The sequence below is a fragment of the Nerophis ophidion genome, linkage group LG09 (assembly GCF_033978795.1).
Source record: "Nerophis ophidion isolate RoL-2023_Sa linkage group LG09, RoL_Noph_v1.0, whole genome shotgun sequence".
NCBI classification, from domain to species: domain Eukaryota; kingdom Metazoa; phylum Chordata; class Actinopteri; order Syngnathiformes; family Syngnathidae; genus Nerophis; species Nerophis ophidion.
Genome location: NC_084619.1, coordinates 15,691,807 through 15,708,598, shown reverse-complemented (window position 1 = coordinate 15,708,598; position 16,792 = coordinate 15,691,807). Strand labels below are relative to the sequence as shown.

Genomic DNA, 16,792 nt, shown 5'->3' with positions numbered 1-16,792 from the left:
TAAAAAAACGTAACCTTTAGTTTGTGGCTATCATAAGTCATAATTTCAGAGAATATGCAATTTTACAGCATGTTTTGAAGAGATACCATTAAAAAAATAATACTCCTCTATAGTATATTGATCAACTAATTGAGAATCAAATGCTTATTTAGAGGACTTAACTGCAGTTCCCCTTTAATAATTTTTGATTTAAGGTACAGTGTGATGATTGACAAGCGGAACCTTTTAATTGGCTCTTGTCTACGGCCGTGCACATAGTCAGAACGGCGGATGCTTCCACAGAAAAATAAATATATACAAGAAAAATCTCTGCTGAAACTAGTTCATCAGATAATAACAGTGGGGCGGTATAGCTCGGTTGGTAGAGCGGCCGTGCCAGCAACTTGAGAGTTACAGGTTCGATTCCTGCTTCCGCCATCCTAGTCACTGCCGTTGTGTCCTTGGGCAAGACACTTTAACCACCTGCTCCCAGTGCCACCCACACTGGTTTAAATGTAAAAATTAGATATTGGGTTTCACTATGTAAAGCGCTTTGAGTCACTAGAGAAAAAGTGTTATATAAATATAATTCACTTCACTAATGTAAACTTTTCAACCATTCAAGATGATCATTGTCAAACGCTTCCAATTCTGTGTATACCGACAATTGTAAGGTTTGACTATGTATAACAGCGGTCAGACCTGGGCATTACATTTCTTTTAAGTGGCATTAAAAAGCCATAAATAAAATTTATGGATACAAGAAAAGAAAAAGGAGGGCTTGATTTGCTCACGAAAACACACCTAAAGCACAGTTTGGGTAATCTCACCTCAATAGATCGTTTTTGGTCAGGACCTTTCATTCATATACCATGAATTGATTAACGTGGACCTCGACTTAAACAAGTTAATTAACTTATTCAGATGTTACCATTTAGTGGCCAGTCGTACGGAATATGTACTGTACTGTGCAATCTACTAATAAAATTTCAATCAATCGATCAATCAGTCAATCAATCAATCAAAAACCTGTTATGTCTGGCCTGACCCTATTTTGTACATTTGTATTGTTGGCAATCTGGGCCCACCAGTTCTGGGTTGCCAATCGAGCGTCTTTCCATAACAGCCCCACCCTTCAAACACGGCTGGATTATTGATTTGTTGACCATTCACGGTCAGTAGTTGTTTTTGCTTGACCTATGACCTGTTCCCTGTGGTTCCGGTGCACTTCCCTGCTGTACTCCCTTTGCGTTTTGGGAATTAAATACATTCTTACCTGCACGTCATCTCCTGTTTCTGCATGTTGGGGTCAACTACAGCAGCGATGTGTGATCGTGAGTTTAAACTAAAAAAATACATTGGTTTTCTGAGCTTTCGGATTTATCTGTTCGACGTCATAATTTCTCACATCGACACAGTCGGTAGGTCGTGAGTTCAAACCCCGGCCTAGTCATACCAAAGACTATAAAAATGGGACCCATTACCTCCCTGCTTGACACTCAGCATCAAGGGTTGAAATTGGGGGTTAGATCACTAAAAATGATTCCCGGTGGCGGCGCCCCCTCACCTTCCGGGGGGTGATCAAGGGCGATGGGTCAAATGCAGAGAATAATTTCACCACACCTAGTGTGTGTGTGACAATCACGGGTACTTTAACTTTAATTATTATCTGTCCAATAATAATCACACACCTCTAATAAAAACACCAAGCTGACATGTATGTGTTTTTTTTGGTCCTTAGAAAACAATCTCTATATTGTATTGCCATTGAAAATGAAATATATCAAAATAGCCCTTCCAATTTTTTCTTTTTTAATGCGGTGTCCTCAGTGGAAAACGTTTTGACAACCCTACTCTGATGTACCTGTACTGTACAGCAGTGTCATATTTGTTACCATAATAACTGAACAACTTACCAGAGGACCTGATGTTCCAGGTGGACCAGGCAGACCGACATCACCCTGCAAGAAACATTGAAAAAAAGTCAGCCACTCTACACACAAAATGTATTCAGTACATCGTCAAGTTAAGAAATGGAGATGCATTCATTTCTCATGGCCAAGAACATTGAGGCACTTGAAAGCGACAATCATTTCTGTTCATGATCCCAAAAATAGATGAGCAAAACCCCTCACACCTACCATTTGCTCCTTTGACAGCATTCTCCTTAAGGACGTGTTTTTTCAGGATAAAACCCTAAGTAATATGTTCCACCTCATCGCCATACTCAGACACTCTCAACCAACACAATGAGCAAAATAATGAGCCTGATGAAAGAACTTCTATGACGATGAAGCTGGAAAATCTAATGTCCATGATGTGGACTTGACAATAATTACGACTAATACAAGATTTCTGCCGATAGGTACCATTGATCATCCCAAAACACTTTGGCGATAGCCTGCCCCTGTGGTCGCCACAGTTGTAAATTGCAATAACTCCAATAGATATAACAATATTGGACATATGTTAACTACTAAGCAGTGAGGAAAAGACAAGACCACCATTTTATATTGCTGTTTACCAAGTAGTTATCATCTGTCCAATGTAGGGGTGTAACGGTACGTGTATTTGTATTGAACTGTTTCGGTACGGGGGTTTTGGTTCGGTTCGGAGGTGTACCGAACGGGTTTCCACGTGGTCATATTAGGTAGCGCACCGAACGTTGTGTAAAAAATGCACAAAACACGGCAGGCTAGCAGCGACCGGGCTAGGACAACATGCAAAAGCCAGAGCTGGAAGACCCTACTGCCCCTTTGGGAACACTTCGGCTTCGCGGTGCGATACAACAATGGAGGACGGAGGTTTGCCGACATTGTCCAGCAGCAGTAGGGTATGCTTCTGCCAACACGTCAAACATGCTAACCCCTTTAAAGCGGCACCACCCCCAAGTCAAACTCGCTTTAAGGAAGAGAAAGAGGAGCGTGGTGCAAACACCGCATTCAGGCAGCCTCTCCTCGGCCAGCCAGGCAGGGCTAAAGCAATAACAAATGTTTTTATAGCAGCACATTTAAGACCATCCATCCATCCATTTTTTACCGCTTGTCCGATTCGGGTTCGCGGGGGTTGCTGTATTGCATTAAAACTAAATTTTGACCCACTTCTATGGTGGAAGAACAATAAGCCCATATTTCCTCTTTCTACCAAGTTAGCCAGGCTGGGGGGTGGGGGAGAAAAGTTAATCTGAGGCTGAGTTGACTTGAAATTGTTTAATGTTGCACTTTTTATATGTAGAAGAAAAGCTTTGTAATTTTATTTAATCTAGCAACAACTGGGGGCAGTTTAATGTTGATTAACGTGGACCCCGACTTACACAAGTTGAAAAACTTATTGGGGTGTTACAATTATGTGGTCAATTGTACGGAATATGTACTGTACTGTGCAATGTACTAATAAAAGTCTCAATCAATAAATCAAAAAAAGCACTTTATATGTGGAAAGGTTTTGTTGAAAAGCAATTCTGAGCCTTATCTTATTTAGTTTTTATTTTATATATAGATACATAGATAGTACTTTATTGATTCCTTCAGGAAAGTTCCTTCACGAAAATTAAAATTCCAGCAGCAGTGTACAGAGTTGAGAAAAAAGTAAATAATGGGGGTTTAAATGGAAACAAAATAGAGAAATATTACAATAAGAATAAAAAATGTTAATGTTGACCACATTAACCCTAGCAATGGACCCTGTGCGTATGTATGTTATGCCATTGTTTACATATTTGGTAAATAAATAACCAAAAAAATTATATTTTGTTGTTTTCTTACTGTACCGAAAATTAACCCAACCGTGACCTCTAAACCGAGGTACGTGCCGTACCAAAATTTTTCTGAAACCGTTACACCCCAAGTCCAATGTCTAGTAGCTTTCTACCTTCAGGCATCACATGTTAGACTTTTGTTGCTACAGTAACCGAGCATGGAAATGTGGATTGAACTTTGCTTAAAAAAAGCTGCACTAACTGGACCTTGAAGTCAAGCTCAAAATCATGCATACATTGGTGGACGGAAATTGTCAAAGTAGATTTTTATGGTAAATGGAGATCTTTGTCTGAAAATGGTCTGAAAATGATGGCGACAGTTGGTAAGATGTTGTCTTGAGAGATATCACCTAGGCAATATTTGCAACTGTTAATTTTTTTAAGGCTGTCAAATTTGACAAGTTAATGCATGCGATTAATATAAAAATAAAACAAAATCCCGCTAATCAATCAGCGGATGATAACCTTTAGCTACGGGACTAAATCTGATGTGTTTGTGTTGTCAATGTTAGATAAATGCTGACATTTATTATTTATGTATTGGTATCTACAGTATCTGACCTTCATTTTCATCTTTCTGACTGTTGGACCCTGTAGACAGAAGCCTGACTTTTTGTGTAAAATTCAGTACACTGTTTTTAAATCACGCTGATTTGGCTGGGGATAGGCTGATTGGCAACATTAAATTGACCCTGATGTGTGAATGTGAGTGTGGATGTTGTCTGTGTTGGCCCTGCGATGAGGTGGCGACTTGTCCAGGGTGTACCCTGCCTTCTGCCCCGATTGCAGCTGGGATAGGCACCAGCACCCCCTGTTACCTTGAGCGGGGGTTGTCCCGACAATGGATGGATTGATGGTTTTGTATGAGGGGCCGTTAGGGACATTATTCAGAATTACCTCTTACATACACTACTGAAATGCTCTCATATAAACAACTGAAATGTTTTTCTCTCACACACACACTACTAAAACACTCTTATACACACTACTGAAACACTCTTATACACACTACTGAAATGCTCTCACATATATAACTGAAATGTTTTTCTCTCACACACACTACTGAAACAGTCTTATACACACTACTGAAATGCTCCATTTGTTAATCATTTTGCAATGCAGTCTCCTGAAAATGAGGGAAAGCGCCACTTTACATAGCAACTGACGCTGCGGTCAAAGTCGGAATTTACGATATTCAACATGTAACTTCTGGTTGGCATAGCGATGCCAGGTTCGTTCCTCCAAGGATGTGTCGGCAAGAACACAGCAAAGGTAAGAAATAAAGTATTTATTTAACTAATAAAAGGAGCTAAGGAACAAAAATACTGGTGCTAAGCAGGAAGGCAAACAAATGGTGCTAGCATGATAGCTAGGAATACAAACATAAACACTAAACTTGGCATGAAAAGGGAAAACAAAACATTTAGCATGAGAGCTAAGAATAAATAACAGCGTAGCGTGTAAGCTAGAGAGAATATTCATATAAATCAGTCGTCATTGATGCACGAAGGCAAATTAGGAACCCAGAATGAAGAACGAAAAGGGGCGAGCTTAAATAAGGCAGGTGAAAATAATATGTAACCATGGTGACAGACTAAACAGGAACTAAGGAGTCAGACGGAGAGTGATAAAAAAATGGAAACAAACAACAATCTGTGAAGATCCGAGCAGCGGATCGCAACACAACACTCTACAACAGTGGTTCTTAACCAGAGTTCGATCGAACCCTAGGGGTTCGGTGAGTCGGCCTCAGGGGTTCGGTGGAGCCTCCACTCAAGACACACCCGACTCATCGTGTACATAAAAACTTCTCCCTATCGGCATATTAGGGACAAGGCAACAGCAGAGCCCAAACTGATTTGCAGGTGTGTAATCTGTTACGAGTCCATGCACTGTGTTGGTTTTGTTCTTTGAACGAGGTGATGTTCATGCACGGTTGTGCACCAGTAAAAGATCATATAATTATGTCTTGAATTTGAAAAACATTTTATTTTTCACTTTTAGAAGGGTTCGGTGGATGCGCATATGAAACTGGTGGGGTTCAGTACCTCCAACAAGGTTAAGAACCACTGCTCTACAACCATCTGTCGGCTAAAGTGGATAGGGCATCCCCCTCCCCAGTTTTCCGCGTTTCATGTGTCAGGTAAATTATGTCGAATGATGCCATATGAATACGCTTCCTACTCTATATTGTATATGTCTTACATTTATTACAGAGCAGTGATTTTTAATTCAATAAAAGACTTATGTTGCTTTGCTTACCTTAGCACCAGGTAGTCCTTCAAGCCCAGGTAATCCCATAGGCCCCGGATCCCCCTACAAGTGAAGAAAACACACAATCTACTGCGTAAAGACAAAAAAACAACAACACTTTTGGTGAAGACTAATATTGGCCCTTTGCAATTTGTGTCTCACTGTGTCTTAAAGTCAGGTGATGAGGTCTTGGAAGCTGTTACTTTATGGCTGTCAGTCATAGTTAGAACATCACTCGTATATTAAAGTCTGCACGAAACAAGACATCACACGTTTCGATCTCTGCACTCTACACACTCAGCGGGGCATTAATACATGTCATCACGCGTCAATATAAAGATGATCCTGAGGGGACGATACTTCAGGCTCACTGCATGATATTACATGATCAATGACATGTGCCGTCACGCGATGAGATGGAAGAAGAGCCGCCCAATCAGGCTTGCTTTGTGCATGAACAAGAAATGGCCACCAGTGAGCTCATTTTGGTCAAGCTGCCATGAAAAAAAAACGCCATTACATGGAAAAGAGGGGCACCGGGCACTGACATAGATGGATGGCGCACGTAATTGTCACACATGTAGATTGTCACGAATAAGGGTACGCGGTTACGGGGAGACCGGAGAAGCCAGGGTGGGATCAGCTGTGAGACAGATTGAGGCAATTCCCCCACAGTACGCTGGAGCTGCTCACACAATTTATTAAAATGTCAAATTAACATCTTGGTGAAAAATCACCCCGCAACAAAACAATATATCGAAAATTGGCCTGGTGAAGATAAAGAATTCCAGTCGATGGTCGAAGCATTGACTTGTTTCCACGTGTGTGTCTGTGTGTGTGTGTGTGTATTGTTTGTAGGCATCACGGGTTGGTTGGGCGGGTGAGCATTTGAAGAGCGGAGAAGATTCATGGCTTCCTACTGGCCAGAAAATATGGTTCTACTATTTCATATTTGCACGAGACATGAGCATTTTGTGTGTGTGTGTGTGTGTGTGTGCTAAAGTTCAGCCCTGCTTGGCCTCTGGGTGTGTTGGTTTTATAGTGGACAGTTACACGCATTGATAAAAATAAACTGACTTCAGTATTTTGTGGGAGGAAAACAACTCAACAATAGATATTTCATAGGGAAAAAAAAAGCTTAAACTCACTGCAAGTCCTTCATCTCCTTTGGGTCCCTTGAAATAAAAAAATAAAAAAAGGAAAGATTAATGTGAGAATTGCCCCTGCAAAAATCCGAAATATAGTCTGGAATGGCATGCTGCAGCTGTGAAATGTGTGGTGTGCATACATACAGTAGTACTAATGTTACATTATAAATGAAGCATATTGTATACATCAACATTTTATCAATTCTAGTAATTTCTCGACTTCGTATCTGTATAACCGCTAAGTCTCTAATTGTTGCTGGGTACAAAAGCACATAACCACTGGAGAATCTAATTGAAGCAAAATCTAAATATACTGGCGTTGTGGCTGTAGGCAACCTTCAGACATATGTATTTTCTATAAACTCTACAAGGAGGCAGTATCATGAGTGGTCATCATCCAGCAACTCTTTCTACCTCTGCCTGCACTTTAAAGGCCTACTGAAATGAGATTTTCTTATTTAAATGGGGATAGCAGGTCCATTCTATGTGTCATACTTGATGATTTCGCGATATTGCCATATTTTTGCTGAAAGGATTTAGTAGAGAACATCGAAGATAAAGTTTGCAACTTTTGGTGCTGATAAAAAAGCCTTGCCTTTACTTGAAGTCGAAGACGATGACGGTGAGGGCTCTTCACGTCCTCACATTGTTTATAATGGGAGCCTCCAGCAGAAAGAGCTATTCGGACCGAGAAAACGACAATTTCCCCATTAATTTGAGCGAGGATGAAAGATTTATGGATGATGATATTGATAGCGAAGGACTAGATAAAAAATAAAATAAATAAAGTTAAAAAAAAAAGACGATTGCATTGGGACGGATTCAGATGTTTTTAGACACATTTACTAGGATAATTCTGGGAAATCCCTTTTTTTCTGTTGTGTTGCTAGTGTTTTAGTGAGATTAAATAGTAGCTGATAGTCGGAGGGGTGTGTCCACGGGTGTCTTGAGGCCAGTGTCTGAGGGAAGTCACGGCAGATACAAGGACGGCGCAAACTTTTTAACACAATTTTCTCACCAAAACCTGCCGGTTGACAAGTGGTCTGGAACCATGTTCGCTTGACCGCATTGATAAATAGTAGAGCTTCACCTCGGGGAATTTTAAACAAGGAATCACCGTGTGTTTGTGTGGCTAAAGGCTAAAGCTTCCCAACTCCATCTTTCTACTTTGACTTCTCCATTATTAATTGAACAAATTGCAAAAGATTCAGCAACGCAGATGTCCAGAATACTGTTTAATTGCGCGATGAAAAGAGACGACTTTTAGCCGCAAATGGTGCTGCGCTAATATTTCCTGACAGTCCGTGATGTCACGCGCATGAGTCATCATTCCGCGACGTTTTCAACAAGAAACTCCGCGGGAAATTTAAAATTGCAATTTAGTAAACTAAAAAGGCCATATTGGCATGTGTTGCAATGTTAATATTTCATCATTGATGTATAAACTATCAGACTGCGTGGTGGGTAGTAGTGGGTTTCAGTAGGCCTTTAAAATGACAGATCTGCTACTCAGCTGTTGGTGTAAAACAAACGCGTGTGACATAGTTGTTGTGATGTTGCTTACAATCAACTCATCACAGGTGTGTTAATGCTGGCTGAGTAGCTCCTTACTTGCTACTGTGTGTTGCTCAATAAACTTACTACGTCAAAAAGAGCGACAGTATGTTTTCCTTTGGACTTTTTCATGCATTGTCCAAGTTAAACAAAATAACTTGTTGTCTACAAAGACTTTTATAATTTTTTTAAAGTGAAATTATAGCCTGCTTCCAATTACCACACCGGTTAAAACGATACATTTGCAATGACATGATAAAGCATTTTTAAGCATGATCATTTAAACAAAGTGTTTACAGTGTATATATACAAATACAGTACAGGCCGGAAGTTTGAACACACTTTCTCATTTCAATGCGTTTTTTTTATTTTCATGACTATTAACATTGTAGATTGTCACTGAAGGCATCAAAATATGACACATGTGAAGTGAAAACCCTTTCAGGTGACTACCCCTGGAAGCTCATCGAGAGAATGCCAGGAGTGTGCAAAAAAGTAATCTGAGCAAAGGGTGGCTATTTTGAAGAAACTAAAATATAAAGCTCTCAATTTACCGGTCGATCTACGTTCCCATCCTCACCTATGGTCATGAGCTTTGGGTCATGACCGAAAGGAAAAGATCACGGGTACAAGCGGCCGAAATGAGTTTCCTCCGCCATGTGGCGGGGCTCTCCCTTACAGATAGGGTGAGAAGCTCTGCCATCCGGGAGGAACTCAAATTAAAGCCGCTGCTCCTTCACATCGAGAGGAGCCAGATGAGGTGGTTCGGGCATCTGGTCAGGATGCCACCCGAACGCCTCCCGAGGGAGGTGTTTAGGGCACGTCCAACCGGTAGGAGGCCACGGGGAAGACCCAGGACACGTTGGGAAGACTATGTCTCCCGGCTGGCCTGGGAATGCCTTGGGATCCCCCGGGAAGAGCTGGGCGAAGTGGCTGGGGAGAGGGAAGTCTGGGTTTCCCTGCTTAGGCTGTTGCCCCCGCGACCCGACCTCAGATAAGCGGAAGAAGATGGATGGATAAATGGATGGATGAAATATAAAACATGTTTTCAGTTTATGGAAAGGGATTGTGATCAGGCGCCACAGGAGTATAGGTCAACGCCTCTGGCCATGGGGCTGAAACAGAGCGCCATCGGCGGGGGCGTGGCATGTGCTGACGGAGAGACACAGCTGGCAGATGATTAGATTGCACAGGTGGTACGTGTTAAACTAATCATCTTTTGTCTTTAACAGTGAGCGGCTGGGTGCAGGAGGAGGAGGAAGGAGGGAGAGAGACTGGAAAGTCCAAAAAGAAAGCAAATTATTTTGATGGTGGTGTTGAAACACATTAAACCTTTTGAAAACTCTGTGCTTGGCTACTTTGACGTGCATCTGTGGAACAGCAAGACAGCGACTTCTACACAGTTATTTCACCTTTTTATGTTGAGTGCACAACTCCACATGCATTCATAGTTGTGATGCCTTCAGTGGCAATCTACAATGTAAATAGTCATGAAACTAAAGAAAACACATTGAATGAGGTGTGTCCAAACTTTTGGCCTGTACTGTATATATAATATAAAATACATACTAACAGAGTTTATGATTTGTGCTGATATCATATTAAATCAATATCAGTATTGGTAAATTCTCAAGACTCCAATAACGTTGTTATACTAGTGGAAGTAGTCTTGTGATTTTCCCCACACATACATATAGCGCTCTACCACGGTATCGAGCACTATTCTCTGGATAATCCAATCAAGACATATATATGTATATATTTTTTGACCTTTGAATTCCTTCCTCTTCTTTCTTGACAATTTAAATCAATGTTCAATTAAATCTATTTTTTTATTGTAAAGAATAATAAATACATTTTAATTTAATTCTTGATTTTAGCTTCTGTTTTTTTTGACGGAGAATATTTGTGAAATATTTCTTCAAATTTATTATGATTAAAATTCCAAAAAATTATTCTGGCTAATCCAGAAAATCTGTAGAATCAAATTAAAATCGTATATCAAAGTCTTTGAATTTCTTTTACAATTTTCGCTCAGGAAAATCTAGAAGAAATAATGATTTGTCTTTGTTAGAAATATAGCTTGGTCCAATTTGTTATATATTCTAACAAAGTGCAGAGCGGATTTTAACCTATTTAAAACATGTCATCAAAATTCTAAAATAAATGTTAATCAGGAAAAATCACTAATCCATCCATCCATCCATTTCCTACCGCTTATTCCCTTTCGGGGTCGCGGGGGGCGCTGGCGCCTATCTCAGCTACAATCGGGCGGAAGGCAGGGTACACACTGGACTAGTCGCCACCTCATCGCAGGGCCAACACAGATAGACAGACAACATTCACACTCACATTCACACAGTAGGGCCAATTTTTTAGTGTTGCCAATTAACCTATCCCCAGGTGCAAAATCACTAATGATGTTCCATAAATTATTTTTTAAATTTTTTCTAAACGATTTGAATTAGCCAGTTTTCTCTTTTTTTTCGGTTGAATTTTGAAATTTTAAAGAGTTGAAATTGAAGATAAACTATGTTTCAAAATTTTATTTTTCATTTTTTCCTGTTTTCTCCTCTTTTCAACCGTTCAATTAAGTGTTTTTTTCATCATTTATTCTCTACAAAAAACCTTCCGTAAAAGGAAAAAAATTACGGAATGACGGACAGAAATACCCATATTTTATATATACAGATTTATTTATTAAAGGTAAATTGAGCAAATTGGCTATTTTTGGCAATTTATTTAAGTGTGTATCAAACTGGTAGCCCTTCGCGTTAATCAGTACCCAAGAAGTAGCTCTTGGTTTCAAAAAGGTTGGTGACTCCTGATGTAAATCATGTTTGCACTGTGTGTGTAATAAATGTTATGAAAAAGGTCTGCATACGATTCTTGGTTGTTTGCTGGAGTCTAGTGATAGGGATGAAGTTACTCGATATGTGGCCAATTGATGGAGGCGGCATAGGGAGAAGACGCTCCAACATTTAAGTGTGTTTCATAGACCCTATTTTGTTGGTTGCTCGCCCTCAGGTGTCAGTTATGGTTGAAGGCTCACTGCAGAGCCTTTGATTGGATGTCTCCCTAAACCTGATGAGATTACAAACTGCCTGATAAGGAAGAGCAGGCAGGGCAGAGGGAATTTCAAAGCAGGTCATTTTAGCTGAACTTCCGCTTCCATTTGCAAATCGTTGATGTTTTGTGTGTCCCCGGGCAGGTCAGAGGCACCTGTTTGGAAGTCTGGAAGCCTCTTAGCCTTCACCCTCCGAGCAGCGGCCCTCAATGAATGTGACGGTGTGTGATATGAGGGGCCTCAGAAGCAAAGATAACACCGGAGGGCTGATAGGGTTATATTTTATGCGGCTCTCCAGCACCAACATGTCTATCTGCTGATGCTTCTCCACCGTGCACTTTGAAGGATTTGCCGCAGGCGTTAACGTTGATTATACTTACCGGAGCACCAGGAGCTCCGGGGGGTCCTAAAATAGCTCCACCACTCTGAAAAGACATCATTTGGACTTAATGGCTTTCTAATCCACGATACAGGTCAGAGAATTTTTAACCACAGGCACAGACTCTTTCTGCCAATATGATTGATAGCCCCGCACAATGCACTCCATGCATCACCGTATCGCGACGACAATGAGTTAAAGTCTTTACCTGCAGCTTGTACAGGCCGCTCATCCCATTGCCCTCCACATAGGGTGCACCCTGAAAGACAACCAGCGGTAAATCACAGACCTTCTTCCCTGAGATTCATAGGCATCAAGAGTCAGTACAGTAGGCCCCGGGCGGGTATTTACTGCTAAGCCCTTAAACGCTACACAAGGGCGATCAATAGCTCATTTGGCGATTTCACAATGAGACGGGGTGAGTGAGAACTGTAGACTTCATAAACCATGAGCTATAGTGCTATTTCAGAAAGTGAGAACAACTATTGAAGTGTTTCTTGGGGAGTATTTCCGATATCCACTGTTTGTTTTTGTTTTTTAGATCTGTAATTGAAAGCTTCTAAAATAGAAAGGGAGTCAAGGTGCTCATTTAGAGGCAAGTGGATGCCCGTGCCCTTTTCAGGCCACTGAGCCATCCCCTGTCCTCCCAGACTGCACTTTATGAGGCCAGTGTGTGTGTGTGTGTGTTTGGGGAGGTGGGGTGGGGATACATGGAGGAAAGGCAGGTTCAAGGGGACGCCTGATGAATTATAGATTTGCCTTTGGAAGCGCTTACTCACTGGCCTTTCACAGGCAGCAAACATGGTTCAATGCCAATGTGCGGGTTACCCCAATGTCATTGTATTTGTACTTGTTTGTCATTTTTCACTCCCGTGCTCTGCTAAATACTCTCATAGTGGAGAGAAATAACAGCACGCTGACGGTCGCCTGTAGGGAATCATCTGCCCCTAATGGAAACAACTGGAAACATTTTCCTCTACTCTTAAAGTTTAACTACTTACGTATAAAATACTAAACAGTAGGGGTGTAACGGTACGTGTATTTGTATTGAACTGTTTCGGTACGGGGGTTTCGGCTCGGTTCGGAGGTGAACCGAACCGAACAATGCACACCGAGGCACCATGAATTAATTTACCTGGACACCGACTTAAACAAGTTGAAAAACTTATTGGGGTGTTACCATTTAGTGGTCAATTGTACGGAATATTTACTGTACTGTGCAATCTACTAATAAAAGTTTCAATCAATCAAAAAAAAACAACAACACACGGCATGCTAGCAACGACTGGGCTATGATAGACTGACCAAACCTCCTCTTTTCGCGGGACATGTCCTCTTTGCGGGGCTGTCCAGGTGGTGTTTCTTAAATGCCTCAAATGTCCGGCATTTTAAGTTATGGTTGTATGTATGTTCAATGTACGTTCAGGGTTATGAAGGGGTTTAAAAAAAAATAAAAATAAGTGGTGCACACAGCGTTAACATTCGTGAGGGCGGGGCAGAGACGGAAAGAGCAAGAGAGTTATGATAAACGCGCATGCGTCGCCAGGCTCTACTGTTTAATCCTTTGATTAATCAGATTTGATTTTTTATTATCTATAGCAGGGGTTTCAAAAGTGTGCCCCAGAGGCCATTTGCGGCACAAAGCTAATGTTTTAAAGGCCCACGGCACATTCTAAATGAACTATTAAAATAAACAAAAACATAAACAAAAGTGAAATAAAAAATCTTAAAGGCTAAATTTAATTTAGAAAAACTTGCAACGTTTCCTAATAAAACAAAGCTGTGTTTTTTTTTTCAAACTGTCATTGTTTAAAACATAATATTGAATCAAAATCAATGTTATTATGAATTATTGATCTATCCAAGTTTCCGATTACTTCACATCAAATATTCCACAAAGAAAATAATTTTGAGCGTAAGATTTAGCAAATTTGTTAAATAAGTAATCAAAGAATTTATATTTAGTTTTTTTCTTACTGTACCGAAAATGAACCGAACCGTGACCTCTGAACCGAGGTACATACCGAACCGAAATTTTTGTGTACCGTTACACCCCTACTAAACAGTCTAGCTCCATCCTATCTTGCTGATTGTATTGTACCATATGTCCCGGTAAGGAATCTGCGTTCTAAGAACTCCACCTTATTAGTGATTCCCAGAGCCCTAAAACAGTCTGCGGGCTATGGAGCATTTTCTATTTGGGCTCCAGTACTATGGAATGCCCTGCCGGGAACAGAGATGCTTTCTCAAACTCCCATCTTAAAACTAATTTTTATACGCTAGCCTTTAGATAGACCCCCCTTTTGGACCAGTTGATCTGCCGTCTCTTTTCTGCTCTGCCCCCCTCTCCTGCTAGAGAGGTTATTAGGTGACTACAGATGCAACTATAGCTGTTCAAAGTCGGGACCTGGAGTGGACCACTCTTCAATGCATCAGTTGGGGACGTCTCGGCGCTGCTGATTTGTCTCCACTCAAGATGATCCCCTGCTGGCCCCACTATGGACTGACTGCTGGACTCTCACACTATTAACTAGATCCACTCAACGTCCATTGCACCTGTCGCCCATGGGGTGTCCCCACATCAGCGATCCCCTCCAAGGTTTCTCATTGTATCCCATTGGGTTGAGTTTTTTTCTTGCCCTAATGTGGAGTCTAATGGATGTCGTTGTGGCTTGTGCAGCCTTTTAAGACACTTGTGATTAAGGACTATATAAATACACTTTGATTGATTGATTGATGGATTTTCAGAGTACTGACATATTTTAAGCTTCTGCGCCCTAAACGGGATGCAGAGGGCATAAGTTTGTTGGGTATTACATACAACACATTTAGTTCAGTCCCCGGATTTGCTTCCTTTCCATTGTTCTGTCCAGCTCTTCTATGTTTTGTCTTTCCTTTACGTCAATAATGCTATGTTTGGTTGTCATGGTAGTCATCCATAACCATACACTCCTCGAAATAAGGTCTTTACATCAAACAAACTGATTTTCTACTATCTGAAATTAATTCAAAAATTATATATCACAAATTTTATAAATCCACCTTAATTAGATATTTTTTTTCAACCAACCAAAACTTTGCATGACTAAGTTGTTGGAGAGAAGTTTAAAGAAAGATATCTTACTGGAGGTCCTGGAAGCCCAGGGCGTCCAGGAGGCCCTTCGTTTCCCTAAAGATTACAAACCAAATAATTCTTAAAGAGATCTCATTAAATACAAACATTTTCCAACCACAAGACACGACATTTCCACAGTTAGACAGTATTCTGATGTATTTTTTTACTTGATCTCCTTTAGTTCCTGTCTGACCCACTGGACCAGGCCGACCCATTAGACCCTGCAAGTAAAAAGAGAACAGTGACTAGCACAAAAGCAAGTCTTGGAGAAAGTTCTTTATGTTCATGTGCTTCTTACCGGCTCCCCGGTGCGACCTGTAACCCCAGGGAGTCCAGGAACTCCAGCAGACCCCTAAAGGACAGACAAGGAAGATTTATCACTTATGTAAAAACATAATGTTTGTTTGTACTGTACCCCGCCTTCGCCCGATTGTAGCTGAGATAGGCGCCAGCGCCCACCGCAACCCCAAAAGGGAATAAGCGGTAGAAAATGGATGGATGGATGGACTACAAAGAAGTAATTGCAACACACTTATTACAAGTGTAATCAATAATGTTTGGATCATATAATATTATAATTTCTTTATATGATGTTTATCATTAGCGCATCAAACGGAGGTTAACCCTCCTCTGTCTTTGACGCCTTTTGTTGTTTTCAATTTACAGTAATATGCTGTAAAAAAAAACTATAATGCTACTATAAAAATATTTTTACCATGTACAATTTGATGTATAACTTTCATTAAAATCAGATATCAAACAGTTATTTAGGTATTTATGTTTAATTTTATTTTCACTTCAATATGTATGTATTAATTTGATACGGAAATCATAATACAGGTACTGAGAAAACATACACTTTTTTTTGCCCCCGCCCCCAATTTTTTTTTCCCCCAAAAAATAAAAAATAAAATAAAAAATAGACAAGACTAAAAAAATGTTTACTAAAAAAAATAAAAATAGTGGTTATACGGATATTTTTTATTTTGACAAAGAAAGTTGTATGGAAAGAAAAAAATGTTAGTTGCAATATTGGATAATATAAAAGTTTTAAAGGTCTGCAATTTTATGCCACACAATTAGTTTTCTGTCAAAATGGTAAAAAAAATGTTGTTGTATTTTGGTGTAATTGAGCCATAGAAACCCATCTTTTACCAGAGCGAGACCTGAAACCAAGCCTGTGTAGCTCTTAACCTAAAAGGTTGACCTATGTTAGGGGTGTCCATACTTTTTGCCCTGGGGGCTGCATTGGGCTAAAACAATTTGACCGAGGGCAGAAAGTGGACTGCATGTAAAGCAACACACATACATACATATATACCTGTACATACATACATACATACATACATACATACATACATATATATATATATATATATATATATATATATATATATATATATATATACATACATATATACATATATATATATATATATATATATATATATATATATATATATATATATATATATATATATATCTCTTTACAAAACATACTTTTTTGTTAACTTGTCAGAGGTGTATAATAAAAACACAA

General features: G+C 40.0%; 1 protein-coding gene across 4 annotated transcripts in view; it reads right to left on the bottom strand.

Annotated features, from left to right (window-relative positions):
* Positions 1-16,792, bottom strand: part of LOC133559058 (collagen alpha-1(XIX) chain-like) — a 325,779-nt gene that overhangs the window by 42,215 nt on the left and 266,772 nt on the right. For all 4 annotated transcript variants that reach the window (XM_061910394.1, XM_061910395.1, XM_061910396.1 and 1 more), the window contains 8 exons: positions 15,551-15,604; positions 15,420-15,473; positions 15,262-15,306; positions 12,346-12,396; positions 12,139-12,183; positions 7,138-7,164; positions 5,999-6,052; positions 1,896-1,940 (listed from right to left, as the gene is read on the bottom strand). In XM_061910394.1, coding sequence (XP_061766378.1) covers positions 1,896-1,940; positions 5,999-6,052; positions 7,138-7,164; positions 12,139-12,183; positions 12,346-12,396; positions 15,262-15,306; positions 15,420-15,473; positions 15,551-15,604 — 375 coding nt within the window. The remainder of the gene's footprint in view (positions 1-1,895; positions 1,941-5,998; positions 6,053-7,137; positions 7,165-12,138; positions 12,184-12,345; positions 12,397-15,261; positions 15,307-15,419; positions 15,474-15,550; positions 15,605-16,792) is intronic.